Consider the following 26,925-nt stretch of genomic DNA (forward strand, 5'->3'; position numbering starts at 1 on the left):
CGAATTCCAGGACAGTCTCAAAACCCATAGAAAAACCCTGTCTCGTAAAACAAAAAAAAAAAAAAAAGTGGGGTTCCGTTCTATAGCCCAGGCTAGCCTTGAACTGGGGATCCTCTAAGTTCTCTCTGCCTCCAGAGTACTGGGATTACAGATATGCCATCTGTATCTGCTTGTATGGTCAACCAAAACAAGAAGTATATTATTATACCTGTTTATTCTTGTAAGTGGTGCATAGCACAAAATTTCAACATTTACATTTCAATTACCTGTTCAGGTTTCATTTCAACACCTAAGTGGTTTTGTTTGTTTGTTTGTTTTGGCAGACTCTCATGTAACCCAGCTAGTCTTGAATTCCTTGATTAGCCAAGGGTGACATTAAACCTCTGCTTCCACTTCCCAACTGCTGGGATCCCAGGCCTTCTCCACCTGCCTGGTTCATGCAGGGCTGAGAGCAGCCCGAGCTTCATGTGAACTAGGCAAGCACTCTCCCAGCAGAATTCCTTCTGTACCCATTCTCCTGCAAAATGTCATGATTTCACCTCTCTTTATGGTTAAATAAAATTGCGTTGTGTGGATGTGCCTCGTTATCTTCATCTGTCCATCTGCTGATGGACCTAAACTGACTCCTTTTCTTGGCTGTTGTGAGTGGTAGCGCAGATCTCACAGGAGCATGCCTCTGTCGCCGTGGTTTGTGGATGTAGAGTCCTTTGGTTATATACTGGGGAGTGAGTGGTGTAGCTGGCTTATATGGTAGTTCTATTTGTGCTTTCCTGGGGCACCTCCATACTGATTCTGTAGTGGCTACACCAGTTTCCATTGCCATCAGTGTGTGGAAGAATTCCTTCCCCCATGTCCTCACAAGCATTTGGTGTTTGTTGCCATGCTAGCCATCCTATGGGGTGAATGGAATTGCAAAGCAGTTTTCCTTTGCATTTCCCTGATAACTAAGGATGTCGAACACTTTTCAAATACTAGTCATTTGTTTCTTCTTTTGAGAAGAGTGTGTTCAGTTCATTAGCCCATTTATTGATAGGATGCTTTGGTTTTGGTGTTTACTTTTTTTGCAGTTCTTAATGGATTCTAGATACTTATCCCTTCTAATGTATAGTTGGGAAGGCTTTTTCCCCATTGTTAGCCTGTCCTTTTTTTTTTTTTTTTTTTGAGACAGGGTCTCACTGTGTAGCCTGGAACTCTATACAACCCAGGCTGGCCTCACACTCACAGAGCTCACCTGCCTCTGCCTCCCACGTGCTAGGATTAAAGGTGTAGGTGTGCCCAGACTGCCATTCCAGCAGCGATGTAGGAACTACTCAGGTTCTCCATATTCTTGCTAGCATTTGATTACCAGTATTTTTGACTATTTAGATTCTATGCAGTGATATGTTAGTTAACTTTTTTTTTTTAACCAGTTAGAGATCAATTCAGACTGAGGAAGCTGAGGCAGGAGGATTATAAAGAGGTTAGGGACAGTTTTCAATTGTCAAATTTAATTTATGTTGGAACTTCAAACACCACTAAAGGAGACTGTGTGGCTGTTTATTAGATGAGGGCCTGCATTTAACAAGAAGTTGAGAATTCTGGGGAATCTCTGAGTTCAAGGCCAGCCTGGTCTACAGATCCAAGTCCATGACAGCCAGGGCTACACAGAGAAACCCTGTCTCAAAAACAAACAAAGAAACAAACACACTTCTTAGACGTTTGAGAAAATTGCAGCATTTTAGGAAATGTGCCATGTTTGTTTGGCACATTGTGTTCCAATCCATTATATACATGGTTTCTAACATTATTTAGGCTTTCTTTGATTTCTTTTATTATATAGGTCCAACCCATATATGTTTTGTTAAATATACCTAAATATTTGTTTTTCTTTGAAACTGTTATAAATTGTAGGGTTTGGGGCTGGAGGGATGGCTCAGAGGTTAGGAACACTGACTGCTCTTCCAGAAGTCCTGAGTTCAATTCCCGGCCACCACGTGGTGACTCACAGCCCTCTGTAATGAGATCTGGTGCCCTCTTCTGGCTTGTAGGCATATATGTGGACAGAACACTGCATATGTAATAAATAAATGAATCTTGAAAAAATAAATAAGATAAATTGCTGGGTTTTTACATGTTGGATGTTCTTTCTCTGATCATTGTCATTATTATTTTATATATATGGTGTTCTGCCTGTATGCATGACTCCAGCACCGCATGTGTGCCTGGTAACCAGAAGATGGTTACAGACAGACGGCTGTGAGCTGCCATGTGGGTGCTAGGAATTGATCCCAGGTCCTCTGGAAGAACAGCCAAGGCTCTTAACCGCTGAGCCATCCAACCAGCCCATAAATTGTGCTTCTAATTTCCATTTCTCCATATAAAGGTGAGGTTGGTTTTTCATTCTTGATTTTGTAACCTATGACCTTGTTGAAATGACTGGTTTTAGTGATTTTTCTGTAGACTCCTTAGTACTTTCAGCTCAGATAATCACCTCATCTCTGTGTAGGCATATCTCTTTTTACTGTTTTTATTTTTTGAAAATTCTTTCAGTATATTTTGGTGATATTCTTTCCCTTCCCCCAGCTACTCCCAAAACTCAAAACCAAAAAAAGTGTGGAATGCTTTCATGAATTTCCATGTCATCCTGTGTAGTGGTGGTAGGCATGCATGATTTCTTTTCATTCCCGCCCTCTCCTGTTTCCCTTCTTCCAAAAATGCATGAGTTTCCCTTTCTTGCCCTGCTGGCCAGTACTACTGCCTTTACTATATGGAGTAAGAATGCCAAGACTGGACCACCTTTCTTTTCTAGCCTCTGGTTGTTGAACTCAGTGTTAGCTGTAGAGGTTTCTTTGTAGGTACCTGGTACTCAGTCCTTCCTAATACAGCACAAGACGCTTTTCCTGGGTCACCTTGCTCGGCTTCCTTTCACTGTTGAGGGGAGATAGACAAACCTGTTGTGCCTTTACTACTGGGCAGAAGGTAGGGTGATGCCCGGGCATGGATGGCCTGGAGACAGCAGGCTTGCTGATGTAGATCAGCCACCACTGCCCCATGTGGAGTGCAGGTTGGGGCTCCCCAGTAGTCTCTGCTATTCTTTCTCTCTGTCTCTGGCCACAAACAACGAGCTTTCCTTAGGTTTATTTTGTTGTTAGTTTGTCTTTTGTTTTCTGTGTATGCTTAGCAGCAGTTTTAATTTGCAGGCCACTGTTACCCTGTATAGAATAAAGATTTTAAAAGTTTACCAGAGTACACTTCCTCAGATCCTGCGGTGACTGAACAGTTAGTTTACTTTCTAGTTTTCTAAGTTCCTCTGCGATGCCTGTTGGCTTGCTTATAGGGCATTTAGTTTTATTTAGAAGAAAGCAAGTGAAAGTGCCTTATCTGGGACTAGAAGTCTCCTTAATTTGAATGCTAGGGCTGTATAGTAAGTACCATATAATGTAGTACTTCCTTAAGCATTGTAACTCACTAAAGGTAGAGATTGGGATGAACAAGGGGGATGATACAGGTCATAAGAGTTGAAAGGACCAGTGCACATAGGAGGTAACATCTGAAACCCCGAGATGCATCTAGAGCAAAATTATCAGAGACTAATGAGACTAGAAAATGAAAAATTGACCTCACACCTCTTAGAATGGCTGTTATCAAAACAGTCAAAAATAACAAGTGTGGGCAAAAATGTGAAACTGTTGTATATTGTTGACAGGAATGTAAATTAGCATAACCATTTTAGGGGAGGTCCTCTAAACACTAAAAATAGAATTAACATATTCAGCAATTCCACTTCTGCATATATATCCAAAGGAATTAAAATTAGTATACCAAAGCTGTCTGTACCCCTATATTTATTTCAGCATTATTCACAGTGTCTACCATATGGAAACAAAGTGCCCATCAGTAGATGGAGTTTTTACATTATATATACACAATAGAATATTATTCAGCCTTTATTATTAGTTTGCTTGCCTGCCTGCCTGCCTGTTTCAGTGATGGCATTGAACCTAGGACCCACCACATATTAAGTATACAGTTTTACACTAGACTAAGTCTCAGCCTTTAAAAAGAAGAAAATTCTATTACTTGCAACAACTTAGATAACTCTAGAGAGTGTTGTGTTATATGCAATAAGCCAGGCACACAAAGACAAATACTGTATTATCTCACTGTATTAGTTAATTTTATTGTCTCTATGGACCAAATAACCTCACAAGAGGTAACTTACCCGAGACAGGAAGACGGGTGGTGGGAGGTAGTTACTCACATCTCCACAGCCAATCAGGAAACCAAGACCATGGGCTGAACGGGGGGGGGACACGACACGGGACTTTGTCCATCTAGCCCCTCCCCTATAGTCCTATGTCTCTGCCAGCTAGACTGTAGGGTTGAGTAGAAGTTACTACATGTTGTATAGGGAATGGAGTTGAAAAGGGGGAGATGTTGATCACGAGATGCAAAATTTATTTCAGAATTTTATTTATCTATTTATTTGACTTTTTGGAGACAAGTTTTTCTGAATAGCCCTGGCTGTCCTAGAACTCAATTTGTAGACCAGGCTGGTCTTGAACACAGAGATTCGCCTGCCTCTGCCTCCTGAGTGCTGGGATTAAAGGCATGTGTCACCACCACCTGGCTATTTCAGAATTATTGAAAGCAGATTTTTAAATGTCATTTCCAACAAGAAATAAATATGTGAGGGGAAAGATGTGATAACTGGGCTGATTCGATTCTTCTGTGAAGTATACATTGTACCCCAGAAAAAATATACAGTGATTATTTGTTAATTCAACACTAAACTGAAAAAAAATAGGATGGTTAGACTCTGGTGATATAAAGTTTGCAATGACTTTTGATACATTAAGAATAGAAAATCCAACAAAAATTGTGGAGAAGGGGAATGACAGTGAAATTAAAGCAGGAGACTGGATTATCGCAGTCGTGGGGGCTATGTTACACTAAGGAGCTAGTTAAACCGTAACGTATGCCATGGGAGGTGATCACTGTCTCTGAGTTACTTAAAGTGAGACAGAGGACATCAGTTTCTAAAGAAACCAGAGTTGGACTGCACGCCGCGTAGGAAAAGTGGTATTTTAAAATGTTTTATTATTAACGTGCGTGAATGTGTGCACATTAGTGCTGCAGCGAGTCCATCTCCATCAGAGCACAGCTTCGGTGACTCAGTTCTCTCCTGCCACCAAGCTTGGACAGGCCTGTGACGCTAGTGCCTTTACCTGCTGAACTGTCTCTCACCAGCCCCCAAAGTGGGCTTCGAATGTTGGGCTGTCAGCCTTGAACATGTTTCTTCCCCATATATTTATTAAATGTAAACAGAAACTTCTAAAGGGTTTATCTTGCCCTGTGGAAAAGCTATTCCTTCCCCTCTCTTCCTGCCTACTTCTGTATAATCTGAGAAAAGCATAACTGTCCTTAGGCAGTCAATTAACACTTCTCTAATCTTTTTCCAAAAGGTTAAAGTTTCCAAAGGACTGTTACTACACCTTCTGAAATAGCTGTCATGCATGTTAAAAGATGTTTGATTTAACTAAAAATTGAATAAATGTTTTCACCTTGATCATGAAATTAGTAATTTTTTTTTGAAATTAGTAATTTTTAAAATTGCTTTCAGATATGTGGGAGGAGGGTGTTATGTGCGTTTGAAGTTCAAGGCTTGGAGCTAAAGTAATAGGTGGTTTGAGATGTGGGACCTGAACTTGGATCATGCAAGAACAGTGTGTGCTCTTAACCACTGAGCCATCTTTCCACCCACTGGTAATGTTTTTAAAGTATAATTTTGGAAAGTGAATTTAATAAACATCACTGATCCTCAAATGCAAATGAGCTTCTTGAAGGATGGTTATGACTGATTACAATTCTAAGACATTTTATTATAATCATTTGTTCCTATTATGTACAACTTGTAGGAGTCAAACTGGGGATCAAACTCAGGTCCCTGGGCTTGCTAGCAAGCAGCTTTACCCACTGAGCCATCTTGCTAGCCCCGTAAGGCAATGTTCTAAACATTCAATTTATGTTCTCATTTAACTCACATACCCCCAGTCTTTTGATGTGGGATTATTATGTCTACTTTATAGATAAGGCAACTGAGGCTCAAAGAGTTGAGTAACTACCTAAATAATAAGTTGGTAGGCGCAGGATTCAGATTCAAGCAGTCTAACTCCAGGATCCACCCGTCAGCCTCTGCTCAAGGTCTCTAGACTCAGTGTTCTAAAGAGCAGAGGTAAAGCCAGACGAGTAAAAGGTTGACTTAGGATCTCTAAGTAGAGCCAGAATAGAGAAGTCTGCAGTTATTAAAGAAATCCCTTCTGCCTTTGAATGTGGTCAGCTCAGTTTGTTTTTTGCTGTTTTGTTGTTGTTGTTGTTTTGGGGTTTTTTTTTATTGTTGTTTTTTGTTTTACAAAACAGGGTTTCTCTGTATTGTTTTGGAGGCTGTCAGACCAGCACCGCCTTGAACTCACAGAGATCCGCCTGCCTCTGCCTCCCGAGTGCTGGGATTAAAGTCGTGCGCCACCACCGCAGAAGAATCTGTACCATGTATAGGGTTCTTAGATGTAAATGACTAAAAACTTGCACAGTTCAGTATGTCTTGCGTGCTCATCCAGTAAATAATATAGCGCTAAAGGTAATGAGACCATTCAAGCTGAAAGAGGGAAAAAAAAAAAGATTCAGAGTTACAGAGAGGCAGATTCTAACTCAGATCAACAAAGAAATCCTGTCCTTGTCTGTGCTCAGCCCTAAGCAGCTGTGTACCAGCCAGCCAGAGGCTTGTACATGGTAGTCGGCCATGTGGTGAGAGAGTAGTCCTTGGTTAGAAGGTAAAGTCCTAGCTAGCCTTTGTTTTGTTAACATGATTGTAACTAAATCCAAAGAAACTGGGCCTCAAAATGTTTTCATTTAATAGTATGAGGTTTTTTGTTTTCTTTGAGAACTAATGATGTAGCCGGGCGGTGGTGGCACATGCCCTTAATCCCAGCACTCGGGAGGCAGGGGCAGGCGGATCTCTGTGAGTTCGAGGCCGGGCTGGACCGACAGCCTCCAAAACAATACAGAGAAACCCTGTCTCGTAAAACCAAAAAAAAAAAAAAGAATTAATGATGTAAGTGAATTAAATTTGAGTCATACAAGTTCTCACACTGTTTTATCTGTAGAGAACAACTAAGTAGGTTCTAGGTATTAATTAATACCTTGGGAAAATGTAATTAGATTTTAGGAGTACAGTGGGAAAAGCCAGTATTGAGGAAGGACTATTTAAAGTTCTGCCTAAAACAATGTGAGGTGTATGTTAATACTATTTGGTTTCATTGTCAGGCATAACCTGCCTCTTCTGGAACTTACATGAATCAGTAATTTAGAATATTAAACTAGATATTTGGGAAAGAAAAACAAAGGCCTTTGCATATAAGTTCAAAGCAGTCTATTTTGGCGTTAATCACCCTTCTTGAGTTATACAAAGAAAGACTGTTCCTGGGCTGTGGAAAGGAAGGACAGCTTTCTTAGGAGCATGACTGTAGTTGTTTGCTTTCGGCTCTTTGGCTGTTTTGAGGAGCCCACCACCCAGCTCCCAAATAAATCACACATGGATGCTTATTCTTAGTTATGACTGCCCAGCCTTTGCTTAGCTTAGCTTGTTTCTTGCTAGCTTTTCTTATCTTAAATTAACCCGTCTACCTTTTTCCTCTGGGCTTTTAACTTTCTTACATGTGCATTATCTTACTTTCCTTCTTACTCCGTGGCTGGCTGGGTGGCTGACACCCTCCTCTTCCTCCTCGGTTCTCCTTCTATTTACCCCCTCTGCCTGCCAGCCCCACCTTTCCTTGTTCCTGTATCGATGTTGGCCGTTCAGCTCTTTATTAGGACCACCAGGTGTTTAGACAGGCACAGTAACACAGCTTCACACAGTTAAACAAATGCAGCATCAACAAAAGTCACAGACCTTATGATAATATTCTACCACACAGGGTCAAAGCTCATGGACTTCCCCCAGCCTGCATTAAAGCAGCTAAGATTCAGTTAGCCATAAAAGACTTGAAGCTATGAAACATTCTACTGTTTGTAGTAATTTATGAGATGAGTGGGGCTTTGTTTGGTTGGTTTTTGTTTGTTTGATTTTCGAGGCAGTTTCTCTTTGGCTTTGGAGGCTGTCCTGGAACTGGCTCTGTAGACCAGGCTGGTCTCGAACTCACAGAGATCCACCTGCCTCTGCCTCCCAAGTGCTGGGATTGCCACCACAACCACGACCGACTGAAATGAATGTTATTCTTTTTTTGTTTTGTTTTGTTTTGTTTTACGAGACAGGGTTTCTCTGTATTGTTTTGGAGGCTGTCGGTCCAGCCCGGCCTCAGACTCACAGAGATTCGCCTGCCTCTGCCTCCTGAGTGCTGGGATTAAAGGTGTGTGCCACCACCGCCGGGCGAAATGAATGTTATTCTAAACAAATCAAATGTGTCCTGTTTAAGCAGGGCACCAGGCACGGTAGGCTCATACCTTTGATCCCAGCTTCAAGAGGCAAAGGTAGATGTCTGTGAGTTTGAGGTCAGCCCGGTCTACATAGTGTGTTTGAAGCCAGCAGACAACCTGAGTTTGCTTCTAAGAAATATTTATTTTGTGTGTGCAGGAAGGAACCAACTCCTGAAAACTGTCCTCTGACCACTGCACACACAAATAAGTATTTTCAAAGTGTTCAAAGGAAACCAGGTGTAGAGGTACACACCTACAAGCCCAGCATTTGAAAGGTTGGGGCAGGAGAATCAGGAGTTCAAGGCACAGTGGACAATGTGAGATCCTGACTAGATTAAAAAAAAAAAATTAAAAAGGAAGCTGGGCATGGTGGTCCATGCCTTTAATTCCAGCACTCAGGAGACGGAGGCAGGTGGATCTGTATGAGTACGAGGCCAGCCAACACTACAAAATGAGACCCTATCTTTAAAAAAAAAAAAAACCACAAAGAAAGGAGATAATTGTGTACTGTCACACAATAAGATGGCTCTAGATAATAATGACATACATTTTCAAAAGCTAGAATAGAGGACTTTGAGTGTTCACCACAAAGCAATGTCACATGTATAGAAGCTATTTCTGACCTGATTTAAATATTGGATAACAGATATTCTTCAGAACATCTCATTACTTCATATATAATACAGTTTTTATGTATTATTACACATTACATTTCATTGTTTATACAAGAAGAAGGGGAGATGGCTCAGTAGGCAAAGTGTTTGGTTTTAATACTGGGAAGATGCTTCAGTGGGTAGCATGAGGACCTGAGTTTCGACCCCCAGCATCCACCAAGAAGCTGGGCATGGCCGCAAGTGCCTGTAACCCCAGCACTGGGGGGTGGAGAGAAGAGGACCCCAGGGACTTGCTAGCAGCTAGTCTAGCTGAATTGGCAAGCTCCAGATTCACCAGATTCAGTGAGAGATCCTGTCCCAAAAATTCAGATAATGATTGAGAAAGACACTCAGCATTGGCATCTGGCCTCCTATGTGAGCACATACATATGTGCACACACATACACACCTATACACACACACACAAATGGGAAAAAAAGATCATGATCTTAAAAATAAGAATTTTTGGGAGATGAAGAAATGGAGGAAATGGATGACTTTCCCTTCAAGATGTCCTTGTTAATTCTCCATCTTTTGCTATAGTACGATTCCAAGTAGATTATGTAGTTGGTGCCATTATTACTCTTGTTTATTTGGTATTTTTGACACTAGGTCTTATGTAGCCCAGGCTAGCCTCAAGGCTGGCTGTCTTTCCTTTGAGTAACCCTTGAACAATGCCTCCTAAATTTCTTAAGATTCGTGTGGTCAAAATAAAATATTTTATTACTTATTATAGAGTTTAACACCCTGAAAACTAAAGACGTACTATTTGTGAATAAGAAGAAAGCAGTATGAATACTACATACATCTTTTCTTGAATCTCTCTCTCTCTTTTTTTTTTTTTTTTTAGACAGGGTTTCTCTGTGTTTTTTTGTTTTGTTTTGTTTTTAGAAGCACTCTTATTTACATATCAATCCCCCCCCATTCCCTCACCCTCCTTTGCTCCCCACCAACCCCCAACCCACCTCCCTACCTATTCCCCAGGGATAGTGAGGCCCTCCACGGGGGATCATCAAAAATCCATCACATTATTTGGGGTTTCTCTGTGGTTTTGGAGGCTGTCCTGGAACTCGCTCTGTAGGCTGGCCTCTAACTCACAGAGATCCGCCTGCCTCTGCCTCCCCTTCCGAGTACTGGAATTAAAGGCGTGTGCCACCAATGCCCGACTTCTTGAATCTCTTTGGTTTTATTTGATGAGCAGTTTAGAGAAAGGAATTTTTTTTCTTTTTTTTGGGGGGGGTGCTGGGAATTGAACCCAGGTCCTCTGGAAGCTCAGCTGAAGAGCTGAGACATTTCTCTCCAGCCCCATTTTATTTTTAAATTTATTGTGTGTGTGTGTGTGTGTGTGTGTGTGTGTGTGTGTGTGTGTGTGTGTACACTCCATGGCACATGTAGAGACAAGACAGCTTGTGTGCGTGCGTGTGGGTGTGTGGGTACACTCCATAGCACATATAGAGACAAGACAGCTTGTAGGCTTGATTCCCTCCTACCCACGTGGGACCAGGAATGGAACTGAGGTCATCGGGTCTTTTTAAGAAGTGTCTTTACCCACTGAGCCATCTTGACAGCCTGAAAGTTTCACCATTTTAGATGGAACTTGGGTTAGCAATGTCATGTCAGTGTTTAGAAGGCTTCTTATAAATTTACGCTGTCTGATGGGAAGTGTGTCGCCTGTAATCATTAGTCTAGATCTGACCGCAAGAGTAGGAGCTATCTTTTCCTTTTTACTCTCTTTCAGGGGATTTTGATGAACTCACTCAAGATAATAATGACATCATGTTGAAAAACATAGCTGACGACCTTCGGAGCTGTCTGCCCCAGGAGGCTGTGCTTTGCTCGGAACAACTAGCCCTTCAAAAAGTAAGTATGTTGAACCAAATTCATTTCTTTTTGTGCCACTCAGGAAATCTGGTTTCCCTAACCCCACACTTTGTAGTCTTGTTAGTTGTAAATTCAGCTTTAAGCAATTTTTTACCTAATGTTTCAGTCATATCTCCCTTTCTCTTGAGACTTTAACCTTGGGATTCCCTGGTACAATTTTACTTAAAAAATATTTTTTAGGAGAATCCATTTATGAGCCTATTTAAAAACAAAAAACAAAAAACCAAGTGTTAACAGTCTGGGCCTTTTCCATCTATAAACACCTGAGCAGAGGAATTAAATCCTATGTTATTGCTTTTTTTATTGGGGGGAGCACCATAGGAGAGTATGGTTTATTTAATTATTTGATAAGTCGATCAGGTTTTATTGCTCAGATCTTGGTCTGTAGTACTGCTGGCCTCAAAACTGAGGCCTCAGCCTCCAAGCACTGGGGTTATGGGTGTGTCACCATGCCCAGCTCAACATTTCCTCAGTGTGTGGGTACTGTGAGCACTGAACAGGTCTTAGAAAGGGCAAAGCAGAAGGTAATGGTAAAATGAGACTTTGGAACACAGTTTGGGATGTTGTTACTGGATTTGTAATGCAGTTGGGGTGCTGTTAGTGTTCTTATCAACACCATGCTATAATATAATATGTTAAATAAGGAAAAGTATTCATGTATTAATATTAATAATTGGCCTGTAGTCCTTAAAAAATACTGTGAACGCTTTTGAAAGGAAAATGAAGATGAACATGATAGCACATGCTTGCAATTCAGGCACTTAAGAGGCCAGGGCTGGAGGATTGCTGGGAGTAAGGGGAACGGCAGCTACATTTTTATATTTTTAATATATATTAATGTGCATATTATCATATATCGGATACTATATATGTGTGTATATAAATAATGGGTTTTTTATTTTTATATTTATTTATGTTTGAGGCAGTTTCACTATAGCCTTGACTGGCCTAGAATTTGTGTAGACCGGGCTGCTCTCAAACTCACACAGGTATCCTCCGCCTCTGCCTCCCAAGTGCTGGGCTCAAGTCATTCAGCACCATGCCTAGCCTGTTGTGTTTGTGATACAGGCTATAATCCAGGCTGACCTTGAATTTACTAAACAGCCCAGTCTGGCCTCAAACTCAGGCGCTTCTGCCTCAGTCTTCCAAGTGCTGGTATTACAGATGGGAACTGCCATGCTCACATATATAAGCTTGAAGTTTTAGTAGTACTTTAAGCAATTTGAAAACTTGGCTTTCTGAACAGAGATGACTTTCAAAGTATTTTGATGATTATTGACATGTCAGATTCACAAGTTAGATGTCAGCCATGTTCCATGCCCTTCCAGACTGAAGAGAAAGTTATCAGGAAAGCAATGGGGGAGGAGCGGTAAACAGAATCGAATGGCAGCACTGTCTTTCTGTGCCTTGTTCTCAGGACTTAGCAGAACAGCGCTGATGTTTGCCTTATTTAGCAATGAAAAGACGTTTCTTTGTGCTTCTCTTCCTTTGATGTGCTTCTCCAGATACGACAGCAGCCAGAACCCACAGTTCACGTTGATGCATTCCTTTATGATGAAGACGTTATTGATTCATTATGCGAGGAGGGGAAAATGAGCAGAAACTTCTGTACTGTGTGTGGTTCACACCAAATAGCACCTTTGGGTAGGCATTCGAGTTTGCAAAGCTGCAGTGTGTGTGTGGTTTTCTCTCCCATGTCTTGAGTGTGTAAATTTTATAATCAGACTATTGGACATCTTTTAAAATAAAAGAACCTCCAGCATAGCCATTACCAAGTCTAAAGGTAGGGAGACTACATAGAAATATTTTTTAAGGGGCAGCCAGATGACTCAGGGGGCAGACGTGTTTGCTGTCAACCCTGATGACCTGAGTTCAGTCACTGGGGCCCACGTGGTAGAGGAGAGAACTGACTTCCTCAGGTTGTCCTCTTGAGTGCCACACGCACTCTGAGACACTTACACTAGTGCACGCTCACACTCAAGTACGCACGTGGGTGGGTAGATAAAATGTCACAGAGTGTGGAGGTCAGCTCACTTAGTGTCCTATCCGGAACTGTTTAAGCAGGATAGCTCTTCAGCCCAGAGCCTGACAGACAAGACTAAAGACAGAGGACCTGCCTCATACTTCATGTTCTCTACAGATTGATGCAGACCACGTGCTGGCTCACTTCCTGTGAGAAGTGTAACTTCTAGGGCATCTAAAATAGTCTCCATGCTTAACAAGTCCGACAGTGATAAAATACTACTGGGTGGAGTTAGACAGAGACGGCAGGGTCCCAAGAAAAGTTATTTTGGGTGTTGTTTTAACCAAGTGACACATCTCTAAAGATGACATTCACAGGATAGAAAAAGATGTGGCTGAGAGCTAGAGGAAAAACTGGCATGTGAATAACTAAAATGCCATAGACCAAATGACTGATTTGTAAACATTTATAGAACTAGGTTTGACAAACAAGCAGGGCTATGTCTCCCCTGTAATCAGTTATAAATGATGATTGGACATCCAGAGCTGCTCAGATAACTAATGAATCTGAGATGTTTGTCACTGTGACTCTGACAAGTACCCAGAAGACGGATTTGTCTAGCTTTGGGATTCCCCCAGAAGAATCATTGGTGTGGTGAGGGGCTATAAGGATGAAGAGCCAAGGGAGATGAGGCCTGGGGTGGCCTAGCCCCTCTCACCTCTGAGACACAGGCACCCCCTATGTTCTCGGCCTGGGGTGGCCTAGCCCCTCTCACCTCTGAGACACAGGCACCCCCTATGTTCTCGCCCTGGAGACTGCTTCCATTTAGTTGACACCTTGTGGGTTTTTTGTTTAGTTGGTTTGTTTGTTTGTTTGTTTTTTTATAACCACAATATCTCCCCTTCCTGACAGTTAAATTCTATAAGACAGAATTGTGAGTCTTTGAGTGTCCTGTAGGTCAGCGGAAAACCAGAGTCCGGCTGTCTGAGAAACTTAGACAAGGAATATAAAAGTGACACAGCTGGCCAGTCATGGTGGTGCAGGCCTTTAATCCCAGCACTCCAGAGACAGAGGTGGGCAGGTTTCTCTGCGTTCCAGGGCAGCCAGAGCTACACAGTGAGACCCTGTGTCAAAAACAAAACTGTAACTTGATGTTCATTTTCTTCTTTCTCCAGGATTTATTTCTCATTCCTTCTCACTCGTGGAGTTGAAGTTCATTTATCAGCATGTACTCCCCGATCTGTCGGGAAAGGTCTTGGTTGACATTGGCTCCAGACTTGGCACAGTCCTTTATGTGGTAAAGTCCAGCTTGTGGACATACGCAACATGTGGAAAATACTTTCTTCTTCTAGCAACAGTTTTGCCTGCCACCATCCAAGGTGACAGCTTGGCTTTATTATAAAGTAACAGGATAAGGTCAAAATAGGATCCTTTGGCAGGCTCCTAAATTCTGCTCCATGGTAATAATTGGGTTTGGAATTTCAAAGACCAGCTGTCCAATTTCCTCTCCTGGTTTGTCTCCACAACACAAATGACAAATATAAACAGAATGGACCATGTGACTGACTGTCAACTCTCCTCTCCTCTCCCATTTCCTCCTCTCCCCTCTCCTCTCCTCCTCTCTTCTCTTCCTCTTACTACCAGATCTATTTTTTTTATTTTGGGGTAGGGATAAGGTGCTTTCATGTGGCCAAGGCTGGCCTCAAACTTGCTATGTAAATAAAGATAACCCTGAATTCCTGCCTTAGCCCACTAAGTACTGTGATTGTAGACTTGTCTCCGTACTTGGCTTCTTTTTCTTTGGCTATATTAAAATAAAATAGCATATTGAAGTTTGATAAAAACTCATAAAAGAAACAAATTTCATCGGCCTAAGAAACTTTTGTGTGGCCATAGCAAGTCGCTTAATGGTTCTGAATATCTAGTTCCCTATCTTTAAATGGGTGATGTCCAAGGATATGTTGTATCTGATTTTCTGTGACCCAAAATACACACATTGCTTTTGTTTCTGAAATATCACTTCAGCTGGTGGGAGGCAGAGACAGGCAGATCTCTTGAGTTCAAGGCCAGCCCGATAGTCTACAGATGGAGTTTCAGGAAAGCCAAGGCTACACAGAGAAACCCTGTCTCAAAAAAAAAAAAAAAAAGAAAGAAAAAGAAGAAGGAAATATTACATCACTGTTTTGCTGTGTCTCTTGTTACAAATTCAGACGTAGTTTTTGCATGTGTTGATAGGCAATCAGAAGCCAGCCATAGTGGTACATGTCTCTAATCTTTGCATCAGAAGCCATAAGTTCAGAGCCAGCCTGGGCTTCATGAAAACTGTCTCAAAAAATTAGGCAAATTAGCTGACTTTCCCTTCCAAATTATATTTTGTTACTCTGCAAGAGAAAGAGACCACAGTTCCCAGCAGTTTTCCGTGTCCTTGTTAACTGATTTGGTCAGTTACATGCCTTCCCTAGTTTGAAATGGTGTGTGGTCATCACTGTATTCCCTACCATTAACTCCCTGCCTGCTCTGCCATGATGTAACTTCCCCAGAAATTACAAAGGCTGGAATGTGGTCACTTTCATCATTTCCGACTTTGCTGAATGCCCAGCTTGATCAGGAAAGTAAAATATAGCAGTATGGTAGGAGTTAGTGGACTTCAGTCAAGGCCCCGATCAGTAAAGTGCTGAATGCTGAAGTTTTGTGGCAGTTTGATTTTTTTAATTCAAGTGGATATAAACCTCTACTTAAAAGCTAACTGGTTTATGTCGTGCTGTGTGTTCCTGTTTCAGGGCTACCTCTACAGCTCGGCAGCGCAGCTCTGTGGAGTAGAGCTTAATGGAGAATTTTGCCAATTGCAAGAAATGGTCATAAAAAAAATACCAGTTCGGTGACAGAATAAAGGTATCTTTACAGTATGTTTTCTGTTACCTTCTATGAGTCTTACCTAATTGCTTCTGTTTTCTAACCCATTGCTGCTGTTGTGTAGAAACTGACTGAGTTGACCTGTTGTTTTATTAGAGAAGTTTCCTTTTCTTTCTCCATATCAGACAGGGTTTGGGTGGCAGAGCTGTAACTCTCCAGAGGTTAACTGTCAGTGTGTTTTATTAAGCTGAAAATGAAAGGCCTTGTACAGCTCATGACTGTTTTGATAGCATCTGTTGAAGCCCATCTGTCCTTCCAGGCTCCTTCTTGGCTTTTGCTTTTTTTTTTTTTTTTTTTTTTTTTTAAAAAGTCTGTGTTTTGCCTGCATGTGTGTGTGTGTGTACCATGTGAGTGTCCTTTGACCACAGAGGCCAGAAGAGGACACCAGGTGCTGTGTGGTTGTAAATCACCGTGTGGGTGCTAGGAACAAAGCCTGGGTCCTCTGCAGAAGCAGCAAGCGCTCTAACTGCTGGGCCATCTCTCCTATCACCGTTTCTCTGTGTATATGTTGAGGCTTTTGTTTGTTTTGTGCGGGGTGAGTGATGGTCTTTTGTAGCCACTCCTGCAGTCTGTGAAGTCTTGGTTGTTTGCTCATACCTGGGTGAGAAACAAGACATAGGGTATGATTCGGTGGTCAGTGCCTACCTTGTATACACAGAGCTGGGGGTCTGATCTGAAAAAAAGAAAAAGTAGGAAAACACCGCTGGTGAGGTTCTAAGCACGTTGAGTGAGTGAAGACCGTGGCTGAGCTTCTTCAATGTGTGGCCATGGGTAAGTAGTTGGGGAATGTCTAAGGTCTTCTGTCAGGCTGGGCTCACCCCCTAGGGCAGGCGTTCCGGTGTCTCAGCTGGGTGATCAGGAGAACCCTGGCAGCTTAGCAGAGAGGAAGGGGCTTAGAGCTGTCAGTTCTTGGCAAACCGTGTTCATCTCTCCTTTGCTGCCTTGTTTTCTGTCATTTCCTCACCCGTCAACTAGGCCTGCTCTCTCCTGGTCCATATGCCCTGTTTAATCCTACCCAGAGAATAAGTCTGGGGGAAAAGCATGTAGGTTCCTAAACTAACTTTAAACCAGGTCTTTTTCTTTTTAGTATTTCTCTCTATGCCCTTACCTGCTACTGCCAACTACTTATGGAGGAGGTTCTGTAGCAAAGCAGGTCAAATTTATTCTAGTTCAGAAATCAATTTCTCAGTTTCCTCTAAATTCCTTACAGCTTTCTCCCCTGTTTTTCTTAAACTTCAAATTGGTTTGGTTTGTTTTTGTTTTTGTTTTTCAAGACAGGGTCTCACTATGTAGCCTTGGCTGGCTACTCACTATGTAGTAGGTTGGCCTCTACTCAGAGATCCACCTGCCTCTGCCTTCCAGGTGCTGGGATTAAAGGCATGTGCCACCACCACTACCCAGCTAAACTTTGAAAATTTTGTGTCTGCTGTTTGTGTTCATATTTCGCTCATCTTTCTTGGTTTGTAGCTTTTTTTTTTTTGAGACAGGTTTTCTCTGTATTGTTTTGGAGGCTGTCCTGAAACTGGCTCTGTAGACCAGGCTGACCTCGAACTCACAGAGATCGGCCTGCCTCTGTCTCCCGAGTGCTGGGATTAAAGGTGTGTGCCACCACAGCCCAGCCTGCCTTCTTCTATTAAAAAAAAAAAGTAGTTCCATGTTGTCATTATAGTAGAGTGTTGGTAATACGTGTGTTTGTTTGATCTACTCCCTTGACCTGCATCGTTTTACATTCTCCTGTCCCTTCCCTCTAGACTAGCACTAAACTTTCATTCTTTCTTATCATTTCTCTTCCCTTTGATTACATTGGAGAGTTACATCACATTACTATATTATACCATATTTGGGCACAGGTACTATGTCTCGTTTAACCTGGTTTGTCTCCCTGCACAATATCTCACATATAAGAGGTATCCATCCAAAATTCGCTAAGTTGAGCTTGGTTGTTTTGTGGTTTCTGTGCTGCCAGCAGTCCAGAGCCTGCCCCTAAGCGTCCCTTAGGGTTTTCCTGGCACCCTGAGAGCACTTCTGTCGGCAGCCATGATTAATTGGTCCTTCTGGGTCCTCTTTCCCTAGTCTGTGCAGTACAAGGATGCCGGAAGAAGAAATAAAAAGTAAAGATAGGTAGGAAAGAAAAAGGAGGAACAAAGGATAAGAAGAGGATGAAGATAAATCGTCTGATTAGTTTACATGTCTGTTGCATAGCCAAGCATGCAACATGTTTATAATGTCTGAAATTATTAACTGGGTAGTTTGTGACAAGAGCCTTACCCTCTGAGCTGTCTCTCTGGCTCAGCTGTCTTTCTTTTTCATTGAAGACTGTGTCAGAGATGTGCTTAAAGATTCTAAGCCATCCAAAAACAATACAGAGAAACCCTGTCTAGTAAAACCAAAAAAAAAAAAAACAACAGGTTCTAAGCCAAATGAATTAAAGCTTTAGAATGTTTTTTTTAAAACCAGAACATACAACACCTTGCATATCATGTATTTGTAAGGCTTGGATATTTATTTGAAAATAACTCACATGCCTTAAGGTAAAGGTTTTTCTCTTCCTTTTAAAGTAAAATCTGTTTGTTTTGCTCCTGAGCAGATAAGTGTTACCGTGCCTGTGGTGGCAAAGCCTTAATTATAGTTTAAGTTTTTGAGTTATATAGGACTTTTTAAGATTTACGTATTATTATTGTAATTATTGTATTACTGTGTATGCATGTTTTGACTGTGCGTATGTCTGTGCACCACAGAGGTCAGAAGGCACTGGCTTCCCTGAGACAGGAGTTACAGAAGGTTATGAGCTGCCATGTGGGTGCTGATGATCAAACCTTGGTCTTCTGGAAGAGCAACAAGTGCTCTTAACCACTGAACCAACTCTTCAGCCCTATACAGTGTTTAAACAAATTGTTTTTGCTTCTTTTTTTTTTTTTTCTTGGTGGGTGATGGAACTGTGGAGTTACAGACAGCTATTAGCCACCGTGTGGGTGCTGGGAACCAAATCCTGGTTCTTTGCAAGAGCAGTAGATGTTCTTAACCAGTGAGCCATCATTCCAGCTCCTTGAGGGTTTTTTGTTTTCATATCCACCTTTAAATTTTTATACTGTATAATAAGGACTGATAACCACCATGAAAAAGTACCTTCCTGACAGTACAAATCTACCTAGGCAGAGCCATAATTTACACCCAGATCCTTTGGCTCTTAAACCTAATGGTGTAATTATAATGGAAAAAATTATGACTCGGGGAACACATTATAATGAAACAAATAATTTCATTCAAAGCAAATATTTGTTTGTTTGTTTTAAGGCAGGTTTTCTCTGTGTTAACAGCCATGCCTGTCCTGGAACTCGATTAGTAGTGGACCAGGCTGACCTCGACCAAATTCACTGAAATCTACCTGCCTCTGCCTCCCAATTGCTGGGACTAAAAGCGTGCGCTGCCACTGCCCAGCAAAGCAAATCTTCTTTATGAGCTTCTGGGTTTATTAGATACTAAGAACTCTCTGTGGTCTTCACAGCATCCCAAGCCAGTAGGCATTTCTTAAGTGGCTGCATGATGTAGTCTCCTCGTTTCTTACATGAGCTCATTCTTCCTTAGGTGCTTCATGCAGACATCTGTACCCAAGGTTCACTTCTGCAAAGTGCTGATGTCATTGTAATGAATAATGTCTTCGAATATTTTCTTACTGAGCCTGAACAGGCAAGGTATGTTATTTACTGAAGCAAGAAACCTGTTTTTAAAATATATCCAGCAAGGTGTGAAAAGAGACTAGAAAGGTAGAAAAGTTCATGCTAACTTTAAAATGACAAACTCAGCTTGTTTTTAAAATAATTTTTATTTATTCTTTGACAATTTCATACATGATATCAACTTATTTAAATCAGGAAGCATTAAATACAAAATGCAAAATTTTGAAAAGACTGGTTTTGTAAAGTTATTTAATTTTATAAGCTTACATGTATTTATTTGTGTATGAATCCTTCCTCTCCTCCCTGTGCAGATGTTGCTAGTATATAGAAAGTGACCACCAAAGCTTTCTCCCCCTGGGTGCTTAGGCCCTGAAGACTGCTCCCCTGCAGAGTGCTCCTAGTGAGTTAGCTAAGCCTGCGTCCCTGTCAGCTGTATACCATAAGCCCTGACTCCTGTTCAACCGTGTGTAATAAGCACCCTGAGCTTCCAGGTGATGCAACTTCTCCATCCAAGAGCACAGCCCACCCAACCCTAGTTTTTCTGTACGTGCACTGTCTCCGTTTTTCATTCCCTCATTGCTCCTAGTCAGGGTTCTGACCCAGGCCGTACGAAGATGCACTTCTCCGTTAGTCTGTGGCAGTGAATTCAGCTGAATAACTAGTCCAGGGCATCCTGAGCTCTGTGAGACCTGTCTCACATAAACAAAAAGAGCATGCTTATACAGTTCTTTAGTCTTGTATTAAATCAGCTTCTAAAATACATCATTTTTAGGACCACATCCCAGTTAAAAAAAAAAATAGCTCTAGCTGAACAGTGACGTTTATTATTGGATACTGCTATGTAACACTAGAAGTTCTGAAATTTATGAAACCTATGAGCCATAGGCTCAACCAAAGATAAGTGCAGATGATACCGCTACCCATCACCTCACCCATCTCCCTGCAAGGACTGTGTTCCCTTATATTGCTTCATTGCTGCTCCCTTCCCGCTGGTGTGGTAAACTGTCAAGGGCGTATGTAGTGTAGGAGGCCGTCCAGTTTATATCAACCCTGAGAGTTAAACAGGACTGGTCAGACACACACTGCACTCTGAAATGCATCCGCAGGTCCCATTTCATTAATCTCTAGAACTGACTGGTCCCACGAAACCTTACAGGTACCGTGTGACATTGGAATTCCATCCCAAAATACTCCAGACAGCCAAATGAGGTCTGGTCTCACTCTTGATGTGAGTTTTAAAAGGTCTAATACACACGTCTGTATTTTATTTTTGGTTTCTGGCTTCTGTGCCCTTTGTTTTCCCAGGACTCTTGATCTCCCCCTGCCCCTAGTAATCCCAGCCCTGGCTTCCGTCTGAAGGACTGATTCTCATAGAGAAAGGACAGAGCTTTGACGCTGGTCCTGCTTGACTTGTGTGACTCTGAACTTCATTTCTCCCTACTCAGAAACTTTCCAGTAGCCCACATCCCCATCTCGTTAATCTCAGAACTCTAACCTTGTAACTTTGCCAACACCCCTCAGGAACTGGAAAATTGGCCAATTTCTTCTGTGTCGCTGTAGTTCTGTTTCCTGTGGGTAAACATTTTGCCCATCTAGATTTCTAGATATCGTCTGCATTTTCTTTTGTCATCCTTATTCAGAAAAAAAAATCCAACGTCGAGTAAAAGCTAACCTGTCAGGCTTTTGCTTTGTGTTTCTTAGTGAGGTTTTGAGTTCTCAGCAAAACTGTAAGAAAGATAAAAAATTCCTGCATGCTCCCCCTACACACACACCTACAGAGTCTGTGCTATTATCATTGTTCCCATCAGAACAGAGTGCTTCTTATGCTGGGTCTTGGTTACACCATGGTCACCAGAAGCCCCCAGTCCACAGTAGCATTCACCCCGGTGTTGTGCCGCCCGTGTGTATGTCTAGATGTCTAATGACACGCACTCAGCCTTAAAACACCACAATAGTTTCACTGCCCTAAAAATCTCTTGGTCCCTGTCAGCCCTTGGTCCTGTACTCAAGCCTCACCCTTGGCAGTCACTGATCTTTTCACTAGGTCGAGCGTTACGTTTCCAGCTGGAGATAATTAGAATCACGCAATCTGGATTCCTTTCAGGTTAGGTGCTCTCTCAACCAATAGGCATTTCAGGTCCCCCTGTGTCCTCATGACTTGAGCACGCATTTCCTTTTAGAGCCAAACAACATGTAGTTGTCTTGGTATATCACACTTTGTCCATTCCTCTGAAGGACGTCATAGTTGCTTCCAAGTTTGGGTGATTATGAATAAAACTACAGTACATGTTCATGTACAGATCGTTTTGTAGATACATGTTTGCAACATCTTTGTGAAAATAGCAAAGTGTACAGTTGCTGGTTGTATATTAAAGACTACATCCTGGGTTGTGTTTTCCATTGTTGTTTTGTTGAGATAGTGTTAATTCTGTAGCTACGGCCGGTGCCCTGAAGCTCACTATGTCTCCAGGCTGGCCTCCAGCTCAAGAGGAGCCTGTGGCCTCCGTGCTAGGATTCCAGGTGTGTAGCACCAAACTTGGTTGGGTTATAACTTAGAGGCAGAGTAGATTGTTACCATGCTTGTCTCTCTCCCCAGTATGAGAGAAAAAGAGGAAGCATTGAACAAGAGAACTGTCTCTATTCTGACTAATATGCAATATTATCTTACTGTTGTTTCATTGTATCCCTTTTTAACGTGTTCTAGTGCCTGGGGCTACATCATCCATAATGTAAGAAAACAAGGATCACTATTAGTGACAGTACCGAGTCTCCAAGATTCTCTCTTAGGTTTTAAGGTATGTAACCAGTTTTCCTTCTGTTGATTGGTTAGTTAATTTTGCTCTTGGTGGGAATTAAACGTAAGGCTCTTGAGCTGGGTAGGTGGGTGTCTGAGTTCAAGGCTATAGAAAGATTTCAGGACAGTCAGGGCTACACAGAGAAACCCTGTTGATGGGGAATGTCCTTCTGCATATGTTGCCCTTATTGGTTGATGAGTAAAACACTGTTTGGCCAATAGAGGCAGGAAGACAGGGAGGACTAGGAGACAAAGAAGTCTTTGTGTGTTTGTTTGGGGGCGAATTGGCTGTGGAACCAGACTGGAAGAAAACTCCAGTTATACCCTGTATCAAAAAAATACAAACAGAAATTCTCTAGGGCGCATGCATGCTAGGCAAGCCCTGTACTACTACTGATCTGTATCACCCACCCACAACATCTTTCTTATCAAAACTTTGCTTTTTTCTGATAACTATTATAACATTCTAGACATGGCAAGACTGTGTTGCTAAAGTTCTGCTTTGTGGTTTATTTTTCTACCCTCAAAAGCACTGAAGTACAATTCATATCTGGATATAGATTCCCTAGTGAATGCAAATAAGTTACTAACTCCCTCCCCTCAATCATAGCTAAGGAGGAAGGATAAGCCCAGCCACATGGGAGGCTGAGACAGAGGATCACTTGAACTCACTGGTTTGAGACCAACCTGGTCAACAGAACCCCCTTCTCAAAAACTAAGCTGGGAAAATGAATACTGAAATCATAGTACTGTTCTTTAGAGCAGAAGGAATGGATGATGGATGCATTTAGGCCAGTCGGGCTACATATCCAGACACTGTAATACACAATAAGAAGCTGTAATATGGTCAAAGTCGTCCCAGGATTTCAAGTAGAGTGGAAGACTGTTCTTCATGCAGTTTGATTCCCTAGGCATTCTTGAACACTGAACCATCTCTATGCCTGTGCTTGTTATAGCACAGGAACTAATCAACAATGTTTAAGACATATATTAATCCCTATTTACCATCTTCATTTCCTCCTTGTGAGAACCCTGCCTGTCAGTAATGTGATCTACCATAGTTTTCCGTTCTCATAGAAACATCCCTTTTAAAATGTATTGTTGGTCAGGCATAGTGGCACACGCCTTTAATCTCAGCACTTGGGAGACAGGCAGGAGAACTTTTTAAAGATTTATTTATGGCCAGGATAGTGGTATACATTTAATCCCAGCACTCAGGAAGCAGAGGCAGGTGGCTCTTTCTGAGTTCCAGGCCAGCCTGGTTGGTCTACAGAGAAAGTTCCAGGACAGCCTCCAGAGAAACCCTTTCTCAAAATAAGCAAACAAAAATTTATCTATGTGTATAACTATTTTGCCTGCATATATGTTTTTGCAGAGTTTCCCTAAGCCATTTGGCCCCAAATAAACACACAAAAATATCAATTATGAATCTGTTGGCTGATGACTAGGGCTTCTTATTGGCTAGCTCTGTCTTAATTATTAACCCATTTTTATTAATCTGAGTATTTCTACATGGCCTTATCTTACCAGAGAACACCCAGCACATCCTATCCTCCTGGTCCATCTTGACTCTGCCTGCCTACGTTTCCCAGAATTCTCCTCATTTCCTAGTCCCTCCTATCTTCCTGCCTTATTAACCAACAGTGTTTTATTCATCAGCCAATAAAAGAAACATATATACAAAAGGACATCCCCCATCAGTGTGTATATGCGCCCACACTGCTTGGTGCCCACACTGGTCAGGAAAGAGCATGTGATTCCTTGGAACTGGACTCAGGAATGGTTAAGCCACCGTGTGAGGGTACTGGGAACCAAACCTGATCCTCTGCAAGATCACCAAGATATCTTAACTACTGAGACATCTCCCCAGTCCCTAAAATAACAGCTTTAATACTATGCACATAAATCTGTCGTAACAGCCAAAATTGACACCTATAATTTTGGCAATCCAGAGACAGCAACAAGGAGGTTCATGAATAACCTTGAGGACATCCTGGCCTATATCAAAAGATCTGATCTCAAGAAAACCAGAACATGCCAGGCGTTGGTGGCGCACGCCTTCAATCCCAGCACTCGGGAGGCAGAGGCAGGCGGATCTCTGTAAGTTCGAGACCAGCCTGGACTACCAAGCGAGTTCCAGGACAGCCTCCAAAGCCACAGAGAAACCCTGTCTCGAAAAAACCAAAAAAAAAAAAAAAAAGAAAGAAAGAAAACCAGAACATGAGATCTAGAGAGATAACATGTGCCATATACATACACAAATAATAAATATAATAACTTGCTTAAAAATTTTAAAGTTAGGCATGTTGGTGCAGGTGTATAATCCTAGTATGTGGGATCTCTGGGAGTTCGAGGCTAGCCTGGTCTACAGAGTAAATTCCACGATATTCAGGACAGTTACACAGAAAAACAGTTGGGGGGGGTTTATGAAAGAGATCTTATTCATAAACTGATGAGTTTGTTGCTTTCTTACTTAAGAGAACAACTGTGAGGCCACTGTGAGGGATGACTCAGCAGGTAACAGCTCTTGCTGTTCAGGCCTGGCAACCTGGGTTCAATCCCCAGATTCCACATGGTGGGGAGAACTGACTCTAGAGGGCTGTCCTTGAGAATGTGTGTGTGTGTGTGTGTGTGTGTGTGTGTGTGTGTGTGTGTGTGTGTGTGTATGTCAACTCCATATTTGTTTAAAAGGGACTACTTTAAGCGGATTTGCAGGATGGTGGCTCCAGAGTTTATAGGGTTAGGGTACAGTGTCATGCAGGCTGTAGAGGGAGATCGCTCCTCTCCAGTCTGAGAGAACGAGAACACGTTTTCTATGCTTTGTTTGCATTCCTGCTGTTTCCATCTGTGATCATGTAAGTATTCAAGGGGCTGGAGAGATGCCTCAGCTGTTGAGAGTACTGGCTGCTCTTGCAGAGGTCTTGTGTTAAATTCCCAGTACCCACATGGTAGCTCACAACCATTCATGACTCCAGTTCCAGGATAATCCCCTTTACGCACTCCATAGGCACCAGGCGCACACAGGTGATGCACAGTCTACCTGCAAGCAAAAACACTCATAGACATAAAGTAAATATAAAAACATTTGATATTTAAAAAAAACTTGTTAAAATTTTTTCAAGTTCCAAAATCAGAGGAAAATAAGTCTCCAAGCCCACAAGTTGAGTACAACCAAAATTTATTCATGTGGTACTCTGTAACTTAGTGCAATTTGTGGTAATAACAGCCCTGTGGTGTAGGGGGCCGAGAGATGGTTCAGCAGGTAAGAACACTTGCTGTGCCTGCAGAGGACCTGGGTTAAATTCCCAACACCCGTGTGTCGGCTCACAACTGTCTGTAACTCCAGTTTCAGGGATCTGACACCTTCTTGTGGCCTTCTTGGGGACTAGACCCAGACATGGTATACAAACATGCATGCAAAATTAATAAATATAAAATAGAATAAATCTTTAAAAATAAATCTGTTGTGTAATCTACTTAGTTGGTAATTGTGAAATTCTAAATGGGATCATTCTGAAAATTTCATGTTGTTTATGCTTTTTTTTCTCATAGACTAATATGCAGCTGTCCTCCTGGGTAGAAGAGATACCATTGAACCTTGATGTGTTCCCACAAAGGGACATGGACAGAGAAGCTCTTGAACAAATTCACTTATATAGGGTTCTCTAGCACTGAAGTAACCTTCTCTAAGTGTGATATGTTAACCTGGGTGCTTTGTAGATCCCCTTTCGAGTTTTTTGGGTTTTATGTTTTGGATTTGGTTGTTTTGGTTTTGCGAGGCAGGGTTTCTCTGTGGCTTTGGAGCCTGTCTTGGAACTAGCTCTTGTAGACCAGGCTACAGAGATCTGCCTGCCTCTGCCTCCTGAGTGCTGGGATTAAAGGCGTGCGCTGCCGCCACCACCCCCTCACCCCCCCCACCCCCGGTTATTTTCTTTTCTTTCTTTTTTTTTTCAAGCTTTATATGTATGATCATGTACCTGTAAATAGCTGCCTATGATTATACATACACAGTAGTTGCATGTGGTTATAAATAAACTGTAAAGATAATATTTGTCTGAAATGTTTTGTTTGCCCTTTTATTCTGTTACAAACATAAGGGTATCTGTTTAGTCTGCATGCCACCTCCACTAGGCTTTTTGGTTTTGTTTTTTGTTTGTTTGTTTGTTTGTTGAGACAGGGATTCTGGGTATGACAGCTCTGGCTGTCCTGAACTAGTTCTGGGATTAGAGGTGCGTCATCACCCCCACCTGGCTGTTAACATGCCCCCTCCCAAATATGGCCTCTAGGGTGTCCAAGAGTGGCTTTCTACGTTTCTAGAAAAAAGGTGAAACTAGATAGAGCTCCCAAATACTATGTCAAAGTACTTGGTTAAAACAGGTTTAAGTTACAACTACCCAAGGTTCCTTCCTGTTCTTTCCCTATTCCTCCCCCTTCCTTTTTTTTTTTTTTTTTTTTTTTTTGTTTTTTTTTTTTGTTTTTCGAGACAGGGTTTCTCTGTGGCTTTGGAGGCTGTCCTGGAACTCGCTCGGTAGACCAGGCTGGTCTTGAATTCACAGTGATCCGCCTGCCTCTGCCTCCTGAGTTCTGGGATTA

At 42.0% G+C, this 26,925-nt stretch overlaps 1 protein-coding gene across 1 annotated transcript in view; it reads left to right on the forward strand.

Annotated features, from left to right (window-relative positions):
* LOC121139374 overlaps positions 1 to 26,379 on the forward strand; it is a 29,455-nt gene extending 3,076 nt beyond the window's left edge. Inside the window, 8 exon segments of the mRNA XM_040743077.1 lie at positions 10,843 to 10,964; positions 12,491 to 12,629; positions 14,124 to 14,245; positions 15,729 to 15,809; positions 15,811 to 15,840; positions 19,447 to 19,553; positions 22,243 to 22,333; positions 25,885 to 26,379. Coding sequence (XP_040599011.1) covers positions 10,843 to 10,964; positions 12,491 to 12,629; positions 14,124 to 14,245; positions 15,729 to 15,809; positions 15,811 to 15,840; positions 19,447 to 19,553; positions 22,243 to 22,333; positions 25,885 to 26,001 — 809 coding nt within the window. The 3' untranslated portion in view covers positions 26,002 to 26,379.
* Positions 26,380 to 26,925: the final 546 nt, after the last annotated feature.

This window comes from Mesocricetus auratus, unplaced genomic scaffold, assembly GCF_017639785.1.
Source record: "Mesocricetus auratus isolate SY011 unplaced genomic scaffold, BCM_Maur_2.0 Super-Scaffold_15014, whole genome shotgun sequence".
NCBI lineage: Eukaryota > Metazoa > Chordata > Mammalia > Rodentia > Cricetidae > Mesocricetus > Mesocricetus auratus.